The sequence below is a fragment of the Oryctolagus cuniculus genome, chromosome X, assembly GCF_964237555.1.
Source record: "Oryctolagus cuniculus chromosome X, mOryCun1.1, whole genome shotgun sequence".
Taxonomy (NCBI): domain Eukaryota; kingdom Metazoa; phylum Chordata; class Mammalia; order Lagomorpha; family Leporidae; genus Oryctolagus; species Oryctolagus cuniculus.
In genome coordinates, this window is record NC_091453.1 from 102,415,818 (window position 1) to 102,436,493 (window position 20,676).

The 20,676-nt window shown below is 36.6% G+C and overlaps 1 protein-coding gene across 7 annotated transcripts in view; it reads right to left on the minus strand.

Moving 5' to 3' along the window:
• Positions 1 to 20,676, minus strand: part of TENM1 (teneurin transmembrane protein 1) — an 867,710-nt gene that overhangs the window by 254,012 nt on the left and 593,022 nt on the right. For all 7 annotated transcript variants that reach the window (XM_051827786.2, XM_051827790.2, XM_051827788.2 and 4 more), the window contains 2 exons: positions 19,353 to 19,547; positions 14,808 to 15,008 (listed from right to left, as the gene is read on the minus strand). In XM_051827786.2, the coding sequence (XP_051683746.1) occupies positions 14,808 to 15,008; positions 19,353 to 19,547 (396 nt within the window). The remainder of the gene's footprint in view (positions 1 to 14,807; positions 15,009 to 19,352; positions 19,548 to 20,676) is intronic.

Below are 20,676 nucleotides of genomic sequence, written 5' to 3' on the forward strand. Positions count from 1 at the left end.
AATGAGCTCGTCTAGATTTGTTGAATTCTAATATATTTGTTTACCTATACCTTAGTAGGGTACATTCTTAACTGGAAGTTAGGAAGTTTCCCCTCTACTTCAGAGTTAGAAACGATAAATGCTAAAAATAAATTGAAGCATTTAAGCATTTAGCTTAAAAATCCAGTTTGCAGAAATATACATTGAGATCCATAGTGGTTGATGTGCCCCCTTATGCAGTTAGAAAACTGTAAGAACACTGGGAACATAGGCTGATCTGAGGGTCTAGGATAGGGAAAAGATTTTTTAGCTCACCCTTGGGCCCACACAGGGACAGAGATCTGTATTGGGAAAAAATCTAGAAGAAAATGTGTCTTGCAGAGACAGACTAGAAGGAAATAATGCTTCAGTCTTGGGTCTTTGGAGGTGTTAAACAATAAGCCTCCTTTTAGACATCATGGCCATTAGTTAGGCTTCATGTGGGTTTGGGATCTCAATTTATATTCTTTGGCTCAAAATCTGTAACCTAAGGTTTTTAATTGACAGTTTACCCAGATCTGAAGGGGACATGGTTACTGATAACACCTGTAAATTATTTCAAATAAATAAGAAACAATTTCATACCCAAGATTTGAGAGCACCAACAAACCCAGACACACAAAGATTTAATAGGCTATATTTATCATATATAATACATATAATGATCATGTTTAATATGCTTAAAGACAAGACAGGATTAGACAGCAAGAAATTATCCAAAATAATGAGGCAGATCTAAAAAGAAGCCTAAATGAATATTTTAGTAACAAAAAGTGGTAGAGAAATTTAAATTCAATGGAAGTGTCAAATAGAACATTAAACAAAGGCAGGATTAGTGAGCTAATATTTTGTTGGGGATTTTTGTGTCCATATTCACCAAGGATATTGGCATATAGCTTTCTATTTCAATGTTTATTTATTTATTTGAAAGATGGAAAGATACAGATCTTCCATCTGTTGATTCATTCGCCAAAATTCTGAAACAGCCGGAGCTGGGCCAGCACAAACACAGGATCTCAGAACTCCATCTGAGTCTGGGATCCAACCACTTGAGCTATCACTTGTTGCCCTCCAGGATGTGCATTAACAGGAAACTGAAAAAAAAGCTTGATCAGAAGTAGAGGCAGGAGGCAGGACTCAATCTGACACACTCTGATATGGAGTCCAGGTTGTCCAAGCAATGGCTTAACCCACTGCAACACACATCTACCCCTATAATAAGTTATTTTGAAATGATAGCAGCTTAACATTGCTTATAAAGAAAAAGCTAAGCAAAAGAATATGTAAATACTAATAAAGAATTTTATATTTGTACTCCATTCTTCTGCACATTTTAAATTTTGGGTCTTTTGTTTTACCTCTTAATATTGCCTGTCTCAACATGTTAATGTAGTTACTTTTACTTTAATTTTTTAGTCTTTATTCTAAAGATGTGGATACTTTATGCACCATGTTCACAGTATTAGAGAATTCTGAATTTGTTTCTATGTTTACTCTTATCTGTGAATTTTCTACTTTCTGCTATTTTCTTCTTACTCATTATCTCTTTCATTCAGTATAAAGAACTCTATCATTTCTTGTAAGACAGGTCTGGTAGTGATAAATGATCTTAACTTTTGTTTTTCAGGAAATGTCTTTATCTCTCCTTTATAACTAACAGATAGCTTTATTGAGTACAGTATTCTTGGCTGGCAATTTTTTTCCTTCAGTATTGTGAAAATCTTATCGCACTTCCTCCTGGCCAGTAAGGATTCTGCCAAGATGTCTGCAATCAGGCAAACTGAAAGACCCTTTTATGTATTACTTGTTTCTTTTCTCTTGCAGTTTTTAGAATCTTCTCTTTATCTTTTACCTTGAAGAGTTTGATTACAATATGTCATGGGGTAGACTTGATTGGGTTAAATGTGACTGGTGATCTTTGACCTTTGTGTTCCTGGATGTTGTATCTGTCTCTAGATGTGAGAAGTTTTCTGTTATTATCTCTTTGAATATGCTTTCTATCCCTTTTGGCATTCTCAAGTCCCTATCCCAAAGTTCCAGTGAGTTTTCTTCATTCTTCATTCTCCCACTGTGTATTTTCATATACCCTGTCTTCAAGCTCACTGATTCTTTCTTCTGTTTTATCTAGTCTCTATTGATGCCTTCTATAATGTTTTTAATTTTACTTAGTGTACTCTTCAGTTAAAAGGTTTCTGTTTCATATATTTTAATTACTTCCATCTCTATGTCAATTCTCTGTGTTAGAGTATTAAATAGCTTTTTCTTTTTTATCTTGAACTTCATTGAGTTTCCTTAAAACAGCTTTAGAAATCTTCATCTGAGCATTTGAAAATTTCACTTCATGCATTGTTGGTTTCTGGCACATTATGTTGCTCATTAGGTGAGGCCATAATCCCTTAGAAGTCCTTGAAACTTCTTGGTATACAACATTGTCTACACATTGAAAGATTGGTTATAGAAGTCTGGATTCATTTGTGGCTGTCTTTCTAGAAATTCTAAGTAGTCTGTTTATTTTCTCTGAGCCTGTTGGATACTTCTGCTATTTCAATACTAGATACATAGTACTGTAAGTCAAGGTTTGGCATAGGTTTGCTGTTGATATTTCTTCACTGTTTCAGTCCTACACTATTCCCCAAGCTCATAATTTTCCCAAATCCACAATCAGTGTTATTCTGAAACAATTAAGAAAGTAGCTAAAAAGGGATAGTGTTCCATGTAACCCTCTTCCTGAGGCCAAGATAGGTCCAGATCCCTAGTCCTGTGGCTATCAATCCCACAGTGCTAGATTATACCTAGAAACCACATTCCCCTACGACCAATGGAGCCTGCAGGGTAGGACTGGAGCCTACTTGCTATGGTCTTCCGTTGCGGCCATTTTGGGAGTGAACCAGCAAATAGAAGACTTTTTTCTCTGTCTCTCTGTCTCTCTGTCTCTCTCTCTCTCTCATCTGTGGCTTTATCTCTTAAATAAATAAAATCATTTTTTAAAAAAAGATACAATATGAGATGATAATAGGGGAAATCGGGTGAGGGATATATGGGAACTCTTTGTATTACTACCTCACAATTTTCATTTTGTAAATTTGAAATTATTCTTAAATAAAATTTTAAGTAAGAACTAATGAACTGATTGATAAAAGATTCAGGATACAAAGTCAACATGCAAAAATCAGTAATGTTTTTATACATCAATAATGAATCCTCTGAAAAAGAAATCAGGAAAGCATTCCCATTTCTAATAATGATAAAAAAGTTCCCAGGAATAAATTTACCAAAGGAGGTAAAATATTTCCATAGTGAAAACCATTAATCATTGATGAAAGAAATTTAAAAGGACAAAGGAAAATGGAAAGACATTTTGTGTTTGTGGATTAGAAGACCCAATATCATAAAAATGACCATACACATAAAGCAATTTACAGATTCTATGCAATGCATATCAAAATGCCAATGACATTTTTCACAGAACTGGAAAAAACACTATTAAAATTTGTATGGAACAATGAAGACACTAAATATCCAAAGCCATCTTGAGCAAAATGCACAAAGCAGGAAGCATTACCACACCTGACTTTTAAATAGCTTACAAAGGTACACTAATTAAAGTAGCATGGTATTGGCACAAAAACAGATACATAAAACCATGGAACAGAATAAATACCCTAGAAGAAACTGTGGCATCTATAGTCAATTGATCTTTGACAACAGTGCTAAGAATGTGCTTAAACAATGCTGGTAAAATTGGATATCCACATGCAGAAGTGTGAAATTAGACCCATATCTTTCACCATGTGCAAAACTCAACACAAAATGGATTGAGGACCTAAAAGTAACATCTGAAACTGCAGAATACCCTAGAAGAAAACACAGGGGAAATTTTTCAGGACATTTGAGTGGATAAGGATTTTTTGGATCAGTCCCCAACTATACAGGAAACAGAAGAAAAAACCTACAAGTGGGATGTCATCAAATGAAAGAGCTCCTGTCCAGTAAACCACCAACGGAGTAAAGAGATAACCTAAAGAAAGAGAGGAAATATTATCAAGCTAAGTATTTGACAAAGGGCTTATACCAAGAATATATAAGGAACTCCAGCAACCAATAACAAAAGACCAATTGAAAAAAAAGGGCAGTAGATCTAAACAGAAATTTCTCAAAGCAAGATATATAAATAGTCAACAGAGACATAAAAATGCTCAAATCACCAGTCACCAGAGAATTGCAAATCAAAAACATAAAACTACAACTTCACCTCAGATAAGTTATTATCAAAAATACAAGAGATAGTAAGCATTGATGAAGATGTGGAGAAAAAATGAACACTTGCACAGTGTTGATAGGAAGTAAATTAGTAGAGCCCTGTGGAAAACTGTGTGAAGTTTCCTCAAAAAGTCCTATCTCAGGGAAACAAATTCATTCTGTCAAAGAAACATATACACTCCTATGTTTATTGCAGTACTATTCACAATAACTAAGAACTGGAAACAACTGAAGTGTCAATCAGCTCATGAATGGATAAAGAAGATGTGGTCCATACACATAATGGAATACTATTAAATCACAAAACAGGGATGAAATCTTGTCCTTTATACCAGCATGGGTGGAAGGGGTGGTCATTATGTTAGGTGAAATAATCCAAGCACTGACAGACACATATCACATTAATCTCACTTACATATGGAGTCCAAGAAAAAGTGATCTCACAGAAGTTAAAAGTATTATGTTGCTACTAAAGGCTGAGGAGGGAAGAGGGGAGAAGGGGACAGGGAAAAGCTGTTTTACAGGCGCTAAGCTATAGTTAGATAGGAGTAAGAAGTTCTACAGTTCTATTGCATAGTAGAGTGCCTATAGGTAATGCTAATGTATTGTTATTTCCTTCAAAAAAAAAAAAACAAAAAACTAAAAGCAAAGAATTGCCCTAATTGGGCATTATAAAGTGTGTCCATGCATTGAAATATCACATGGTACTCTATAAGCATGTACAATTTCTATAAGTCTTTTAAACATTTTTAAGTAAAAAATTAAAATAACTAAAAGAAAAGAAAACATAGAAACTATTACTCATCCTACTTATACCTTTTGGGCATTATGAGAATAATAGAAGTCTTTTGCTTGGTTACTAGAAATTTGGTAGCTGGGATACAAGTCAAGTACTTTATAGCAGACTCAAGTTCCTATTCAGAGTCTCTGTGAGCTTGACCTTATCAAGTTTCTAAGTGAAAATTTATTGTCCTTACTCTTTATTGGAGAACTAATCTCTGTCCTTACTATCCTTCTTCTCTCTCTCCAATGGCTCAGAGGAGTATGTATATAAATCAAATCTCTGGAACAGTCCTGCAGGTATTGTACCATCAAAGGTCAGGATGCAATCCAAATTCTAATAATGTCTCTCAATTATGGTCACAATGATGCAATGAAGAAAATGAGTATGTAAGAATTAGGAGAGAAATTAAAATAATCTACTAACGAGAATAGTTTAATTATAGGAATGATATTATTCAGCTTATTTGGGGGGATGTATGTTATGGGGTACTCTTGTATATCTCTAATCATCATCTGATTTTGGCCTGCAGTATTGGGTGAATTTATTCTGATCCTTCTCTGCGCCCTAACCACCATTTTTTCCTGATTGGGTCCTGGTTTTCCTCACCTTCTTTAACTTATCTCTACCACAGAAGCTTCCTACCACCTCCTCCTCTGTCAGAGATCTGCCATGAGGAGGGGGTAACTCAGGTGAACACTTTCTCCACAGGAGCTCATGTCCAAGGACAAATACAGGTTTTAGAAATATCCATTTGCATTTCATGTAGCTAAATATAATTGAGCAAAAGGCCAAATAGCAAATCAACCTGGAAATTAGGGGAATGCATTTAATAGTGAAATGAAAAACTTATCCATTTTCTTTTGATGTTCCTATTGGAATGTCCTGATGCATTCCTTATTACACTGTGCTCTAACCACATAAATAAGCACACATCCTGACACTCAGGCTTGCTATTCCTGCTTCACAATTGCTACCTTATTTTAATATGTCCATAGTCTGAGAAACAATTTTAAAGCTTTTATGTCCTGGAATAGTCAGTAGAGTTAGCTCAGATTTATAGAGAGGCAGCTGAAAATTTACCTCTTACTTCAAACATGTCAAGTTGTCAAAAGTTTCACTGTATTTTTGCATTGCTGCCTGCTAATAATGGCATAACAGGTGTGGTTTTTATTGTCTCAGAACAAAATGTAAAAGATGGCTCTTGGAAACATTAGATATTTGATGCATTTAAAATAACCTCAAGATATATGCATGCATATATAATCTTTTGACCATTAAATGACCTCTTGTGTAAAGATAAGGAATTGCTGAATCTGAGAATATTTTTGGGTTCAATTTCTATTTTCACTTGAGCCAAAAAAAAGCTTGGGGGTGACAAAACATGTCTGAGTAGGAAGTGTTGATAGGAAATCATTATAATAGTGTGATTTCTTTCCATTTAATATCTACCTCCCAAAGATATTTCAGTAGATTCAGTCTTACATACTTCATTTGGCTTGGAATTCTCTTCAGGATGCTTTTGGGTTGTATTTGCAGTGCCATCAATGAACTCCACTAATTTTAATAACCCATAGTTAATGTTTTCACTGTATTCTTCTGTTAATGGTATAGCTATCATGTTTCAAATAGGGATTTGTTTTATTTAAATCAATCAAATCAGGGTCACCTTAAAGTTTATCTTTTATAATGTTACTGAGTGGATGAAGAATTACCTTAAAATAAATTTGAACATCAGTTGTAGTTTGAACATTGAGTTAAAGACAATTAAGCCTAATACAAATTAGTCATAAGGCTTTTATCCTTTTACATGAAAAAGAAGTATAAAAACAGCATCACGTTTCAGTGACCAGTTGTCTATATTTGAGCTTTTCTTTAAGTCCAGGGAATTTGTAGCTTTATGGTATGTTAACTTTGCTGCTAAGTAATAGAAATCTTTCTTCTGAGAACGTAGTTATGGTTCCTAAGAAATATAGGTGTGTGTCCAGAACTACATAGGGAAAAGTACCTGCAATCCTAGGTTTCTAATGCGGTACATTAATTATCTCTTTTCTATTGAAGACACTAAATTCGAATTACCTTACATGTGATTGGACTTTTCCCTTCAGTGGAATGATGGATGACTCAATAGTCATCCAAATAGCATTTGCATTACATTTTGAACAATGCTTCTTTGTCAAATGCATATATGATCCTGTTGTTACTGGAATGTGTGGAGAAAAAAAGACTGTATAAACGAATCATTTTAAAAGGCTTAATCAATTTCTGGAAATTGCAGGAAAATTATGCATTATATGTGCCAGAGTCAGATAAATTTTTTTGATTATTGGCACTTTCAATAAAGGGGGAAACTAATGATGTTTTTAAAGCATATGGTACTTGTATAATCAAGGAAAGTTTCCCTAGCAACAATAATTATATGAGCCTCTTATAACTTCCTCCTCTAATTATCTGTTTTATTAGTAGATGCATATCACCATCCATTAGGGAGCACTTTAAAACATAATGAGACATTGTTATAATGAAGATACACACTCACATTTATATTTGTGTGCATGTGTATCTCCATATACAGAGGTAAGTCCTCAAATGATGTGGTTTAAGTGTGGATGTCCTTGTAATGACAACAAAATTATTTACTATTAATATTTTCTCACCACACACAACAGAAAGTTAGGAGAGTTTATGAGGTAAATCCATGAAACCATCGATAATCAGTGTCAATATTCCACTACACAGGATCAAGAATGATAGATCTCAGTGTTGGAAGGGACCCCAAAGGCCATTTGGCTCATTTACCATTTTATAAAATGAAGCAGCCACGATTCAACTTAAGTGAGTTACTCAAAGTCACTGTACTGTGAAAACACACACACATACACACACACAAAATCATCTCTCTGATTGACAAGATGGTTAGATAGCATAAAAATGAATACCCTTATAACAAAGCCACTGCCATATTGAGGAACTAACCCTCCTTGGGTGGGGTACAGAATGATAGTACCTTACATGATTTCTGTTGTACATGAATAGCAAACAGTACATTCAAACACCTCATGGCCCAATGCTTCATATTTCCTTACCTGATTATCCCACTTCTAAGACACAGTATAATAAGAGGGGATTTTGGTAGAGAAAGGGTAAGGGGTGGGTTCTCTATGTGAACATGTATCTACCTCCTATGAAGTCCTCTGACAGTTATTTGAGAATAGCGATAGAGGGAGTGTTAAGAGAAAATTTCCTCAAGAAGAGTGGAGTGCAAATTTCCAAACTCTGCTTTTATGCACCCTGTCAAAAACTAGGGGACCAGGAGAAACCAGATATAGATATGACCTTACATATTTTATATAGACATGTTTTACAATGCTTATCTCAGATGTTAGGGTCAATATACCCTTGGAATAGCCTAAATGCATTACTGAGATTTCATGGCAAGGAATTATATTTTAAGGGGGCATGATTTGATATGTGATATATCCAAATGTAAACCATGTTGTAACAAGCTCTATTGTATTCCTCTTGAGATATTTTTTTTGAAAGACTAATGAGTTAACCTTTGTAAAGTATCATGAGACCATCAGGCTACAGAGACCTATGCCAAGTAACAATTTAAGACCACTAACAATACTCAATACACCTAGAAAAACAGAATGAAAATAATCAGTAAACTGTTCATTGCTGTCCCCTTGGTATCACTGACACATAGTTAACATATTAACAGCTAAGATTCATGTGTTTAGAGCAAGAAAATGATCAATGGCAAAGAGCATATCCACCTTTGAAATGACATGATCCATGATAAGGATCAGATGTTAAATTGCTTCCTGCACTGAGCACGCTCAATTAAGAGTCTGCACAGTGAGATCATCTCGATGGTTAAATATGCTCTGTGGGAACAACCTTTATGGAGCTTAAAAATCACAGAAGGACTATTCCTACCATGACACTGGAGATTTGGAAGGCATTTCCTCCCCCTATTTCTCAAATTGGTAGTTTTATTAGGAAGCCTTTGCCTGAGAGGCTGTTGAGTTTGGATTCATACCTATCCACCCCTTTGATTCTGTGAGCAAGAGATGCTTTCAGTAAATCCAGAATGGATGAATGCAGCTTTTGTCCATGATGCCTGGACAAAAATGTGTTATTCATGCATTTAGTATTTGATGGCTTTCAGCTCCTTTTCAGGAAGCTCATCTGTTCTCTTGAGTTCCTTCTCTGTGTCTTTCTTTCTTCCTTTGGTAGGGGTGAGGTGGGGGTGCTTACTAATAATGCTAGAGACAGCACAAAATCATCAGACCTGGTTTTTACCTGCAACTGACCAGGTTTTTGACCTTGCAACAGTTATTTAACTATTCTAGTTCTTAGCTTCCTCATGTTTTAAAAACTTGCATAGTTCTTGTCCATTGTTAAACATCTGTCTTTCCCTGCCAGACTGTAAGCTGCACCACTGCAGGAATCTTATTTTTACCCACTAATGTATCCCAAGAGTCTAGCATATGTGAGGCACATAGTAGGTACTCAGTAAAAGTTTGTTTAATAGATGAATATTTTATATCTCAGTTAATAGTTCAACCATTCATCCAGTCTCCCAGTGTAGAGGTCAGTGAAAATTCCTGCCATCCTTTATACCCATACATGTCAATAAGTCCTATTTCCTAACCTCTAGCACACCTATCAATTCCTTTCTATCTGTATCTAGGTTCCTATTTATCAGGTTTTCATCATTTTTATTATATTCTCCAAAGCATTCACAAAATGATTTTTCTTTGTTTTTTTTTTAAGTTATTATTTATACAAAGAGAACAAATTTCATGTACTTTATATAGAGAGTTTCAAGAGCAAAATGATACTTCCCACCCTCTCTTCTTTTCCTTACTTTCTTATTTTTCTTTTAACTTTTGCAATGACATGCTTTCAATTTACTTACAATAACAAGCTTAACCCTCCACTAAATAAATAATTTAACAAGAAGAAAAAATTTGCTGTTCCTCAGGAGTTTAGGAAAGGGCTATAAACAATAATCAGATCTACACTCATGGTCACGACATTGTCCTCTTTAAAATCTTGCCAGGGCTTTCCCATTGCCCTCAGGATCAAGCTTAAATTTCTAGACATGACATACCGGGATGCTCATGAGCTATTAAGTCCTTTGTGACCATGTCCTCAATATTAAGATAATATTAAATGATCCTTGCACATTATGTATCTGTTCTCCATTTTAGCACTTAGTGCAAGGCATTTTACATCTTTGTTCACATTCTTTCCACAACTATAGATATTATGCTTCATCATTTTTATATATCATGGTTGCACAGGTGTATGGAGACATACTAGGTGCTCAGTAAATATTTGGCAAGTGAACAATTAATTCAGGATGCTATATTAGTGCAATAGTTCTCACACTATGGAGCAAACTGCTTAGACTTTCTGTATCTCAGTGTATTAAAATCCTTAGGGATACTGAGGTAGGCACACTGGAGACCACCATATTTGGGGACATGAAACTACTTTCTTAAAGATCTAAGATTCTACAGGGACGTCACTTTTCTTTCACCATTTGATCTGTCTTGGGGTTAGGGGTTGTTTGGTGTGAAGGAAGATTGGGGTGGGTTTAAGGACTTTGATCTGGAGAAGGAAGGAGGGGGAGTGTAGAGGTGTGTTTATAATTAGCTTTTTTCTTTCTTGTGTGTGATTTTCTTCTTTGCTGACAGGTCTGATGCATGTCTGTGTGATAGGGTATAGGACTGGGCAGGGAAAAAGAAATTCTCCGCATATTTACCTTAATGTCAATTCTTTGGAAATACAAATATTTGATTATACAACTGGTGAGTGACTGGTCCATTACTAGTAATCTTATGCATTTCTGAGTCATCATGAAGGACACAGAAGAGAGGTGAGTGATCTGACAGAGCATGTATATGATATGGTATCACTATTTAATCTGTCAGTGTTTACTAAATCATATATCAAGAGAGGTATATGACTCAATGAACCTTATCACAGTAAAGACATTAAATGTTGGTGTTCTCTCATTTTCTAAACACTCTCTGAACAATGATGTGCATTCCTGTGATCTGTACTATGCACCATATATTTATCTTCAACTCAGGATTCTTCTATAAGTTGCATTCATAACTATCAAGTGATCATTGGACATAGCCACCTGGATCTACTGCAGATGCCTCAGGCACAGCATATCAACAAAGGAGCTTACAATGCCTGGCCCCTCTGTCCCAAACCTGCTTTTCTGCCTATGCCTTTTCTCCCTCTGCTGGTAGTGTTTCTTTATTATGATGTTCCAAATAGTTATCCCTGGCTGCTCTGCACTCTTGTGTCTGTCTCTCTGTCTGTCTGTCTGTCTGTCTCTCTCTCTCTCTCTCATCTACACAGTATCTCCTCTGGTTTGTCTACTAGTTTTACAACTACAGTTTCATTTCAGGCCCTCTCCACCATGCTCCTGGACTACTCCAATAATCCTGCTGTATTCTGTGTGAGCATACATCAAAGAGTTCATAGGGAAATAGAATTAAAAGGCAAGTTTATTTTGGTTCAAAATAATTCTGAAATCCATGTGTAGTTTTTTCTCATAATATACATTTCCCATGAACTTTTTGAATATCCCCCAATATGCATTTAAAAATGTTTCCAGCAAAATAAGCTCATATTTTTATCCCATTTCTATGAAATTTCTGAAACCCTCTCATATAGTTCCCTGTATCATCACTTTCCAAGCAATATGCTGCCGTGAGAATGGTCTATTTTACATGTAGCTTGGTTCAAGTTATTCAGTGCTTTCCTATTGCATCATGAGAAAATTTAAATTCATTTTTAAAGATTTATTTTATACATTTGAAAGGTATAGTTACAGAGACAGACAGACAGACACACACACACACACAGTGAGAGAGAGAGAGAGAGAGATCTTCCATCTGCTGATTCATTCCCCAAATGACATCAACAGCAAGGGCTGGGTCAACCTCAAGCCAGGAGCCGGGAGCTTCTTCCAGGTCTCCCACATGAATGCAGAGGCCCAAGCACTTGGATTATCCTCTGCTGCTTTCCCAGGTTCATTAGTAGGGAGATGGGTTGGAACTGGAGCAGACAGGACTTGAACAAGTGCCCATATGGGATGCCCGCATCACAGGTGGCAGCTTAACCAGTTGCGCCACAGTGCCAGCCCCGAAAATGTAAATTCTTTAGCATGGTGTGTAAATAAGTTTCCCATACTCTGCCCTCTGCTGATCTCACCAGTTTTATATCTTTCTGCCCTTCTAGGTTGCAGCCCCATCCAGTGACTTGCAAGTACCCAAATGTGTCATTTAGATTCATACTTTATTTAAGCTACTCCTTCTGCCTATAATATTCTTTCCTCTTTTCCACTGACAAACATGCAATAACCTTTCCAGTATTAATTTCAGTGTTATGACTGCTACAAATCCTTATCTGGCTATAAGGACTCTTCTCATCCACAGAATCTACTGTTCCCCATGTGGCACATGACCCTGAACATGACCTAACAGCGGCACATTTTTACACACGGTGAATTAGATGATGGGCTTCTTGAGGTCAATACATTTACAGTGGTTTAAGTGGTTGGCCATGAAGCTAGTACAAATTCTGACACTTATATGGATGACTGTGGGCAAGTCATTTCACATCTCCATGTCTCAGTTTCTTCGTGTGAAAAGTGGGCATAAATATTGTGCTTATCTCATAGATTATGAGGATTCATTAATGTATATACAGCATTCGGAACAGAAATGACTAACACATAATTATGTGTTTGGTATAATAATATAATAATAATATAAACAATATGACTTTAAGCTTTAAGCTCTAGGCCATGATAGTCTGACACAAGGAAGGGTAAAAGGTATCTAATAACATTTACTATATAAGTTAATAATCAGATTAGGTTCCAATTCTACAGTCCCATAACACCCAGTGACTTTCCTTTCATTATTCCTTTTGAACTTATTCAGTGTGTCTCCTCTGTTGTATTCTAAGATACATTTGTGCAACAACCACATCCATCTTGCACCACGCACCATACCAAGCATACAGAAGGCACACAAATATTTGTTAGTTATATAAATGAATGATGTTAAGGTTTACATTTTAGTGATAATCAGATTTCTTTAACATTTGGATCATTTTCTGAAATTATCAAATGCTATAGTCTCTCCCCCTTATTTGTATGCAAGGTGACCAAATTTCAGAGGCTTATTATATTAGAACTAACTAATTCTCCTAGTGGAGGAATCCTCCTGTGTTTTTATAATGTATGATCACAGACTTTTCAGTTCACAAACTAATTCAGTGGTACAAAGAGCCCCACAACACACTGATCCTTCTGTTTTCTTTCATTTTACATCTTCAACAAAATTCATGGGCAGATGCTTTGTAGGAGTCACCATTCATTAATTCTACTCATTTAATGAGTACACGGTCTAAAGTTAATGAAAAAAGTATAAAGATTTGTCCATTGTTTTTGTTGCTTATAATTCAGGTGGGAAAAAAAAACAAGCCTTGTGTACAAATACCTGTATCACAATGCCTTCTTTGCTCTCTAGCAATGTATACCATAGATATTATTTCAGGGGACACCAATTGATATGATAGGAAGGGTTTCATAGGATGGCTAAAATTTTAGTTAGCCTTGGTGGAAAGATAATAGCATTCTATGCGAAGGAAAAAGCATGGACAAAAGTGTGAAAATATGATGCATTGGGGATAAGGACAGCATACAGACTATTTTGGCAGAAGGAAGAATTTGTACAGAATGCGAAAGTGAAAGATAGGTTGGAGGCAGAGATATAGAATAATTTGAGATGGGATTTTGATAACAGGCTAGGATATGTTATCTGTAGACAACGGAGAACTGTGGAATATATTGGGGTGGGGAATGGGAAAAGGAAAGAAACGTTGTAGGAATAGTAATTGAGTATTTTTTTTTTTTTTGACAGGCAGAGTGGACAGTGAGAGAGAGAGAAAGAGAGAAAGGTCTTTCTTTGCCGTTGGTTCACCCTCCAATGGCCGTCGTGGCCTGCGCGCTGCGGCCGGCGCACCGCGCTGATCCGAAGGCAGGAGCCAGGTGCTTCTCCTGGTCTCCCATGGGGTGCAGGGCCCAAGCACTTGGGCCATCCTCCACTGCCTTCCCGGGCCACAGCAGAGAGCTGGCCTGGAAGAGGGGCAACTGGGACAGAATCCGGCGCCCCAACCGGGACTAGAACCCGGTGTGCCAGCACCGCAAGGCGGAGGATTAGCCTAGTGAGCCGCGGCGCCGGCCAGTAATTGAGTATTAATATGGCTTTACATAAAATGGAGTAGAGTTCCTGGGATAAATTGTGTTTTAGGTGATGGGATACCCAGTAGCAATATTTAGCAGATGGCTACAGAGGCCTGATTCTTAAGCTTGGGTGAAGCACAGATTGAAAATAATCTGTATAGAACCTGTAGTAGGAGACTTAGGAATAGCTGAAAGGACTACAGAATAGAGAATGAGGACAGAAGTTTAAGCACACACCATGGAAAAAAATAAGATGAAAAAAAAAAAAAGAAAAAGAAAACAGGCAACAGTGTGTCATAAGTGAAAATGCAGTAAAATAGCAAACTGGGAAATACCTGGAAGCTCCTTATAATCCACTAAAGCATCCCCATCACACTTTAAGAAGCACTACCCTAAGGGAAGAAGTAGTTAGAACTCTGGAGCGGTGGAATGAGGAGAAAGAAATAACTGTATAGGTACCTGTTGAGCAGTCTGATCCTGTCCACTTGGGATCACAGCTACACACTCCAGCATCCAGAAGAAAAGTCCCATGTCCTGAGCACTGCTCTTGACATATAGGAAGTGGAGTTTCACAGTTGACTCCTCCCCAGCCAGTAGAGCAGTGACATTCTCCTTTTACACAGATGCCATGGCTGGAACACATTGGGTCTAAGCAGTCCTCTGAAAGCCCAAAAATGGAGGGGGTGGATGTTAGTAAGGAACAGATATGAAGAGCACACCTTAAAATAGTGCAATTGAGATACATGGATTTCTGACTTATTAATACTGATCATTAATACTGATCATTTTAGATCATTAATATTGTTTTGACAATAAAACGACTTGATACATGCAAACACTGTGTTCAAGTCAGAAAGATTGTAACCTAAATTTAACAGAAAACCGCATGTAAGCTGTGAAAATTGTGGATGGTGTGCAGTGCCACACATAAAAAGGTGGGTAGATTGGTCTGGACCTTAAGAGGGTTTTTTTTTTTTTTTTTTTTTTGCCTTTGCAAAACAGAGAGGCTTTTGGTAAACAATTTCTTATCCTTTCTGAAATTGCAATCATAGCTACCAGAAAGGACTTTTACTTGACGTATCAAGAGGAGTTTACACAATTTAAAAAAAAATTTTGGATTATTTCAGGTTTTGGGTAAGGTAATTGCTGTTGCATGAAAGAATAGAAATTACATCAATTTATTATAATTTCTCATTTATTCCTTAGAAGCACTGAAAATGCAACATTTTAAATCTAATTTTAAAATTCTTTTCTTCATGACTTCTATCAGGACACCGTGACACAGTTTTCAATGTCACAGGCCCACTCAATGTGTCTCTGATTCTGCGAGGCTGGCAATGATTGTGTATGTTCTGACAAATGTATAAACTATTTTAGAGGTAGACTCCTATGCTTTTCTTGGGGAAAATTGTTTTACACTTATAACTGAATAATCATTTCATTGGAAATGGGAAGATTCATTTCCAAATTTTTTGTCTTCTTTTACAAATAACATGAGGCTAAAATAACTTTCATAGTGAGGATGTGTGCTTCAAATCACTTTTCTAGTAATGGGAGTAGATGGACAAAACCTGCCTATATTTGCAAGATTCTCCTTGATTTAGGGTGTGGCTTGTGGCTATGGAACAGAGTAAGTCTAGCTAAGCACTATTATAATTAGTGTTACTGCCATTATAATTAGCCCAAGATCTAAGGTTCATTAGCACAATACCCTACTACCTGAGCTAATTAGCAAATAAATACCAGAAGGTATATCTAATTTGGTTTATCATTTGGAGAGAGGGAAGGTTCAAAGTATAGAATTTTTTAGAGGGAGGTTATTTTGTTACATTAAAAATTTTAGTAAACAAAATATTATTTATCTTAACATGGCTTATTTATTAAGAGCTGTCCTTAAGGGCAGGTGTTGTGGTTCAGTGGGTTAAGAGGCTGCTTGGGAGGCCTGCATCCCATATCAGAATGCTGCTACTGGCTGATCCACTTCTGATCCAGCTCCCTGTTAATATGCTTGGGAAGGCAGTGAATGATAGTTCAAGTGCTTGTGCCCCTGCCGTCCAAGATAGAGACCGGATGGAGTTCCAGGCTTCTGGCTTTGACGTGGCCTGAACCCAGCTGTTGCAGCCATCCCAGGAGAGAACCAGCAGATGGAAAAACTCACTCTCTCTGTCTCTCTGTCTCTGTCTCTCTCTCTCTCTCTTCACTCTGCCTTTCAAATAATAAATTTTGGGAAAAAAGGGTCTACATCAATGAATTTCTGTAAGTCTCATTTAAATCATGAAAGACATACTTCAGACAGAGGTACAGGTTGTATGGCTAAGAGTCCAGACAAATGGAATACATGAATGAAATGGGTTGGATGTAAGTTGGGAGCAAACTAAATGCCAAGTGTCCTGTTTCAAGAGACCTGCTGATACTCAGCTCCCGTTGATTGTCACTGTATAGTAATGTGTGTCAGCTATCAGATTTTCTAGTGTTCAAGGGAAAGCAGGAACAGGGATTTTTTATATGACACATCTCTCTTAAAATTTTGGTAAATACCACATTAAACAACAACAAAACCAATATTACCACTATGTGAGTCAAATAATACCATCCATAGACCTCATGTCAGCCTATAGGCTCATAGTCTGTAATATCTGACTTAAAATATTTCTTTCAATTGAATTTGTTTTTTTATTATTTTTTAACTTTTATTTAATGAATATAAATTTCCAAAGTACAGAATATTGATTACAATGGCTTCCCCCCCATAACGTCCCTCCCACCCGCAACCCTCCCCTTTCCCACTCCCTCTCCCCTTCCATTCATATCAAGATTCATTTTCGATTCTCTTTATATACAGAAGATCAGTTTAGCATACATTAAGTAAAGATTTCAACAGTTTGTTCCCACACAGAAACATAAAGTGAAAAATACTGTTTGAGTACTAGTTATAGCATTAAATCTCAATGTACAGCAAACTAAGGACAAAGATCCTACATGAGGAGTAAGTGCACAGTGACTCCTGTTGTTGACTTAACAAATTGACACTCTTGTTTACGGCATCAGTAATCACCCTAGGCTCTTGTCATGAGCTGGCAAGGCTATGGAAGCCCCCTGAGTTCACTGACTCTGATCATTTTTAGACAAGGCCATGGTCAAAGTGGGAGTTCTCTCCTCCCTTCAGAGAAAGGTACCTCCTTCTTTGATGACCCATTCTTTCCACTGGGATCTCACTCGTGGAGATCTTTCATTTAGGTTTTTTTTTTCCCCCAGAGTGTCTTGGCTTTCCATGCCTGAAATACTCTCATGGGCATTTCAGCCGGATCCGCATGCCTTAAGGGCTGATTATGAGGCCAGAGTGCTGTTAGGATATTTGCCATTCTATGAGTCTGCTGTGTATCTCACTTCCCATGTTGGACCATTCTCTCCCTTTTTGATTCTATCAGCTAGTATTTGCAGACACTATTCTTGTTTATGTGATCCCTTTGGTTCTTAGTCCTATCATTACGATCAATTGTGAACAGAAATTGATCACTGGGACTAGTGAGATGGCATTGGTACATGCCACCTCGATGGGATTGAATTAGAATCCCCTGGTATGTTTCTAACTCTACTGTTTGAGGTAAGTCAGCTTGAGCATGTCCCGAATTGCACATCTCTTCCCTCTCTTATTCCCACTCTTACATTCAACAGCGATCACTTTTTAGTTAAGTTTCAGCACTTAAGAAGAATTGTGTATTGATTACAGTATTCAACCAAAAGTATTAAGTAGAACAAACAAACAAAAAATACTAAGAGGGATAAGTTTGTCTCACTAAATACGGTGAGCAGTCTTCCTTGCTATCTTGGTTTTTCTATAAATTTTGTTAGTGACAAATGCAAATTTGAGCTAATTCCTTTTTCATCTGCTTACAAAATTTAACTTAGAAGGGTTTAAATTAATTACATTACATGTTGTAGTTGTTGCGATAGACAACCATGGTGGTTTGTGTGTCCATACAGCATCTGAATTTATAGCAAACATTATCCTTTCATTTGGATTACATAAAAACAATTTTCAAAAGTAACTCAGGAACTTGGTGCCTGGTCCAGGCCTAATGCCACTCATTTGGACAGATACAATCTTCACACCAAAATTCTACTCTTGCTAATGGGAGGTGGAGAGCTAAAGTCTTGCTTGTTCATGGAGTGGAATGAGATTAAACCCTTTAAAATGCTGTGTAATGGTCTTAATGAGCCATCTTTAAAAAGCAATTGTAGTGCATTTTCAGCAGCCTCTTTCCTGAACAACAGTTGTGATGAGACCATTTCCCACGGTAATGGTTTAATATTATTTCTGAAATCGGCCTTGTTTGAGGAATGCGGCATGAAAACAGGTGTGATTAGTAGTAAACTTATTCCACAATGTGTCTCTTTAAATGATGAAACTATAGCCATTTCCAAAAATTTTTTGCAAAGTCTCCTTTGGGGTGAATTTAATATAAAGACACTTCTTTGAAACTCCTTAGTGGTAAGCCTGCTTCCTTAGGCATAGAGGTCAAGTTTCAGAACGAGGTATGTTAAAATAAATGATATGAAGCAATAATAATAATGGTAATTACAAATCACTCCCAAAGAAAACATTTGTGAAATGGCTCCAAATGTGCATATATTATTTTATTATGTACTTTAAAATGAGATGTAGCATAATACATTCTGTAATAATGAAAGCATATGAATTAACACCTAGAATCATCAATATGGAAATTCCCAAGTTATAAAACAATGTTAGAAATGAGGGAGAAAACACCATTTTTTCGTTACTGCTCTGAGTACCACAGATACAGCCTCGTGTATAATATTATAGACTGTCAGAAGAGACATGAGTTCGCCTGACCCCAACCCCTGCTCCATGTACTAAGGACATGTTGAGCGTTTATTGTTTACAAAGCAATGCTGCTTCTTTCCTAGAAGCATAGAATAACACCCAGGGCATTTCTTGAGAGCAAAGCCTGAAGCAATAGATCAAAATGGGGCTCTGACCTTCCTCGCATATTTCTCCTTTGTATCCTGGCACACAGATGCAGACTCCCATGATGCAGGTGCCATGGCCAAAGCACGTTGGGTCAATGCATTGTTCTTCTGGAACATCACACTCTGGCCCCTTCCAGCCATTTCGGCAGACACAGTGTCCTTTCTCGTATTCTCCGTTCCCACCACACAGCACAGGGCACGAATCTGAAGGTTGGTAAATGAACTTGTAATGTTCTCATAATGCTTTCAAAATCTCCAAAGAGCAATTCTCTATTGATTCTTGCATAATATTTCAGGCAAAAATCGTACTATTTCTGTCTTACCCGTTATTAAATAGGCACATATTCATGATTACATAGAATTTTCTTCCTATGGGGTGGGGTAAAGATATTTTGTAAAGATATTCTGCATGAAAAAATTATTTCACATATTTTTGTTCCCATCTCATCATGCTCTTAAACTATTACTATTATTCTAAGCTAGAATTTTTCTTCCTCAAACAAATGTATATTACTTTTAGGAATCAAATCCTATCTTACTCTATTTTAAAACACCAGCAATCACTTCCACACCCAGCCCCGATTCTTCAAGCTCTATCATGGTTCTGGGAACCTAGAAAGTACTTTAGAATTCTCTGTTGAATGGAATTCAGCCTAAAGAAACTGAGTATCTGAGAACCTGGAGAGTAAAACGTTAACAGAACAGAAACTTCAGGAACACATGGAAAAGGAGCAAAAACATCTGTAAAATCATAGTTATAGGCTTATAGGAAAACACTGTGTGATTTACCTAAAGGTTTTCAAGGATTAAACTATGGGCAAATCTAGGAAGCAGTCAAGTTTGCTATTTAACTTCTGCCTTTCCAGTCTTTATGTTCTAGGTTATGTCCCTGTTCATGATTTTCCATTCCCTCCAGTTACATTGGTGTGTATAAGCAGTTACCAATTTGGCCCACCTTTTAAAAATATGTATATATATATATATTGAAAATTTTCTTAACTGATGCATAAAAATTGTACATATTTATGGGGTACCAACTGATGTTTCAATACATTTATACATTGTGTAATGTCTAATCAGGACAAATATATATATCTTCTCAAACATTCAAAATTTGAAAAGGTGAAAACATTCAAAATCCTTTCCTCCTCTATTTTAAATAGAAAAATATACAGTACATTATCTATAGTCATCATATTGAGCAACAGAACCCCAGAACTTCTTTTAAAGTCATTCCATTGTGAATTAATTTGTTAAGGAAATATAAGCATCATATAGTGGTTGAGTCAGACAATTTTGGTGCAAGTCCCAGCTGTTTGGTAACCCTGCATAA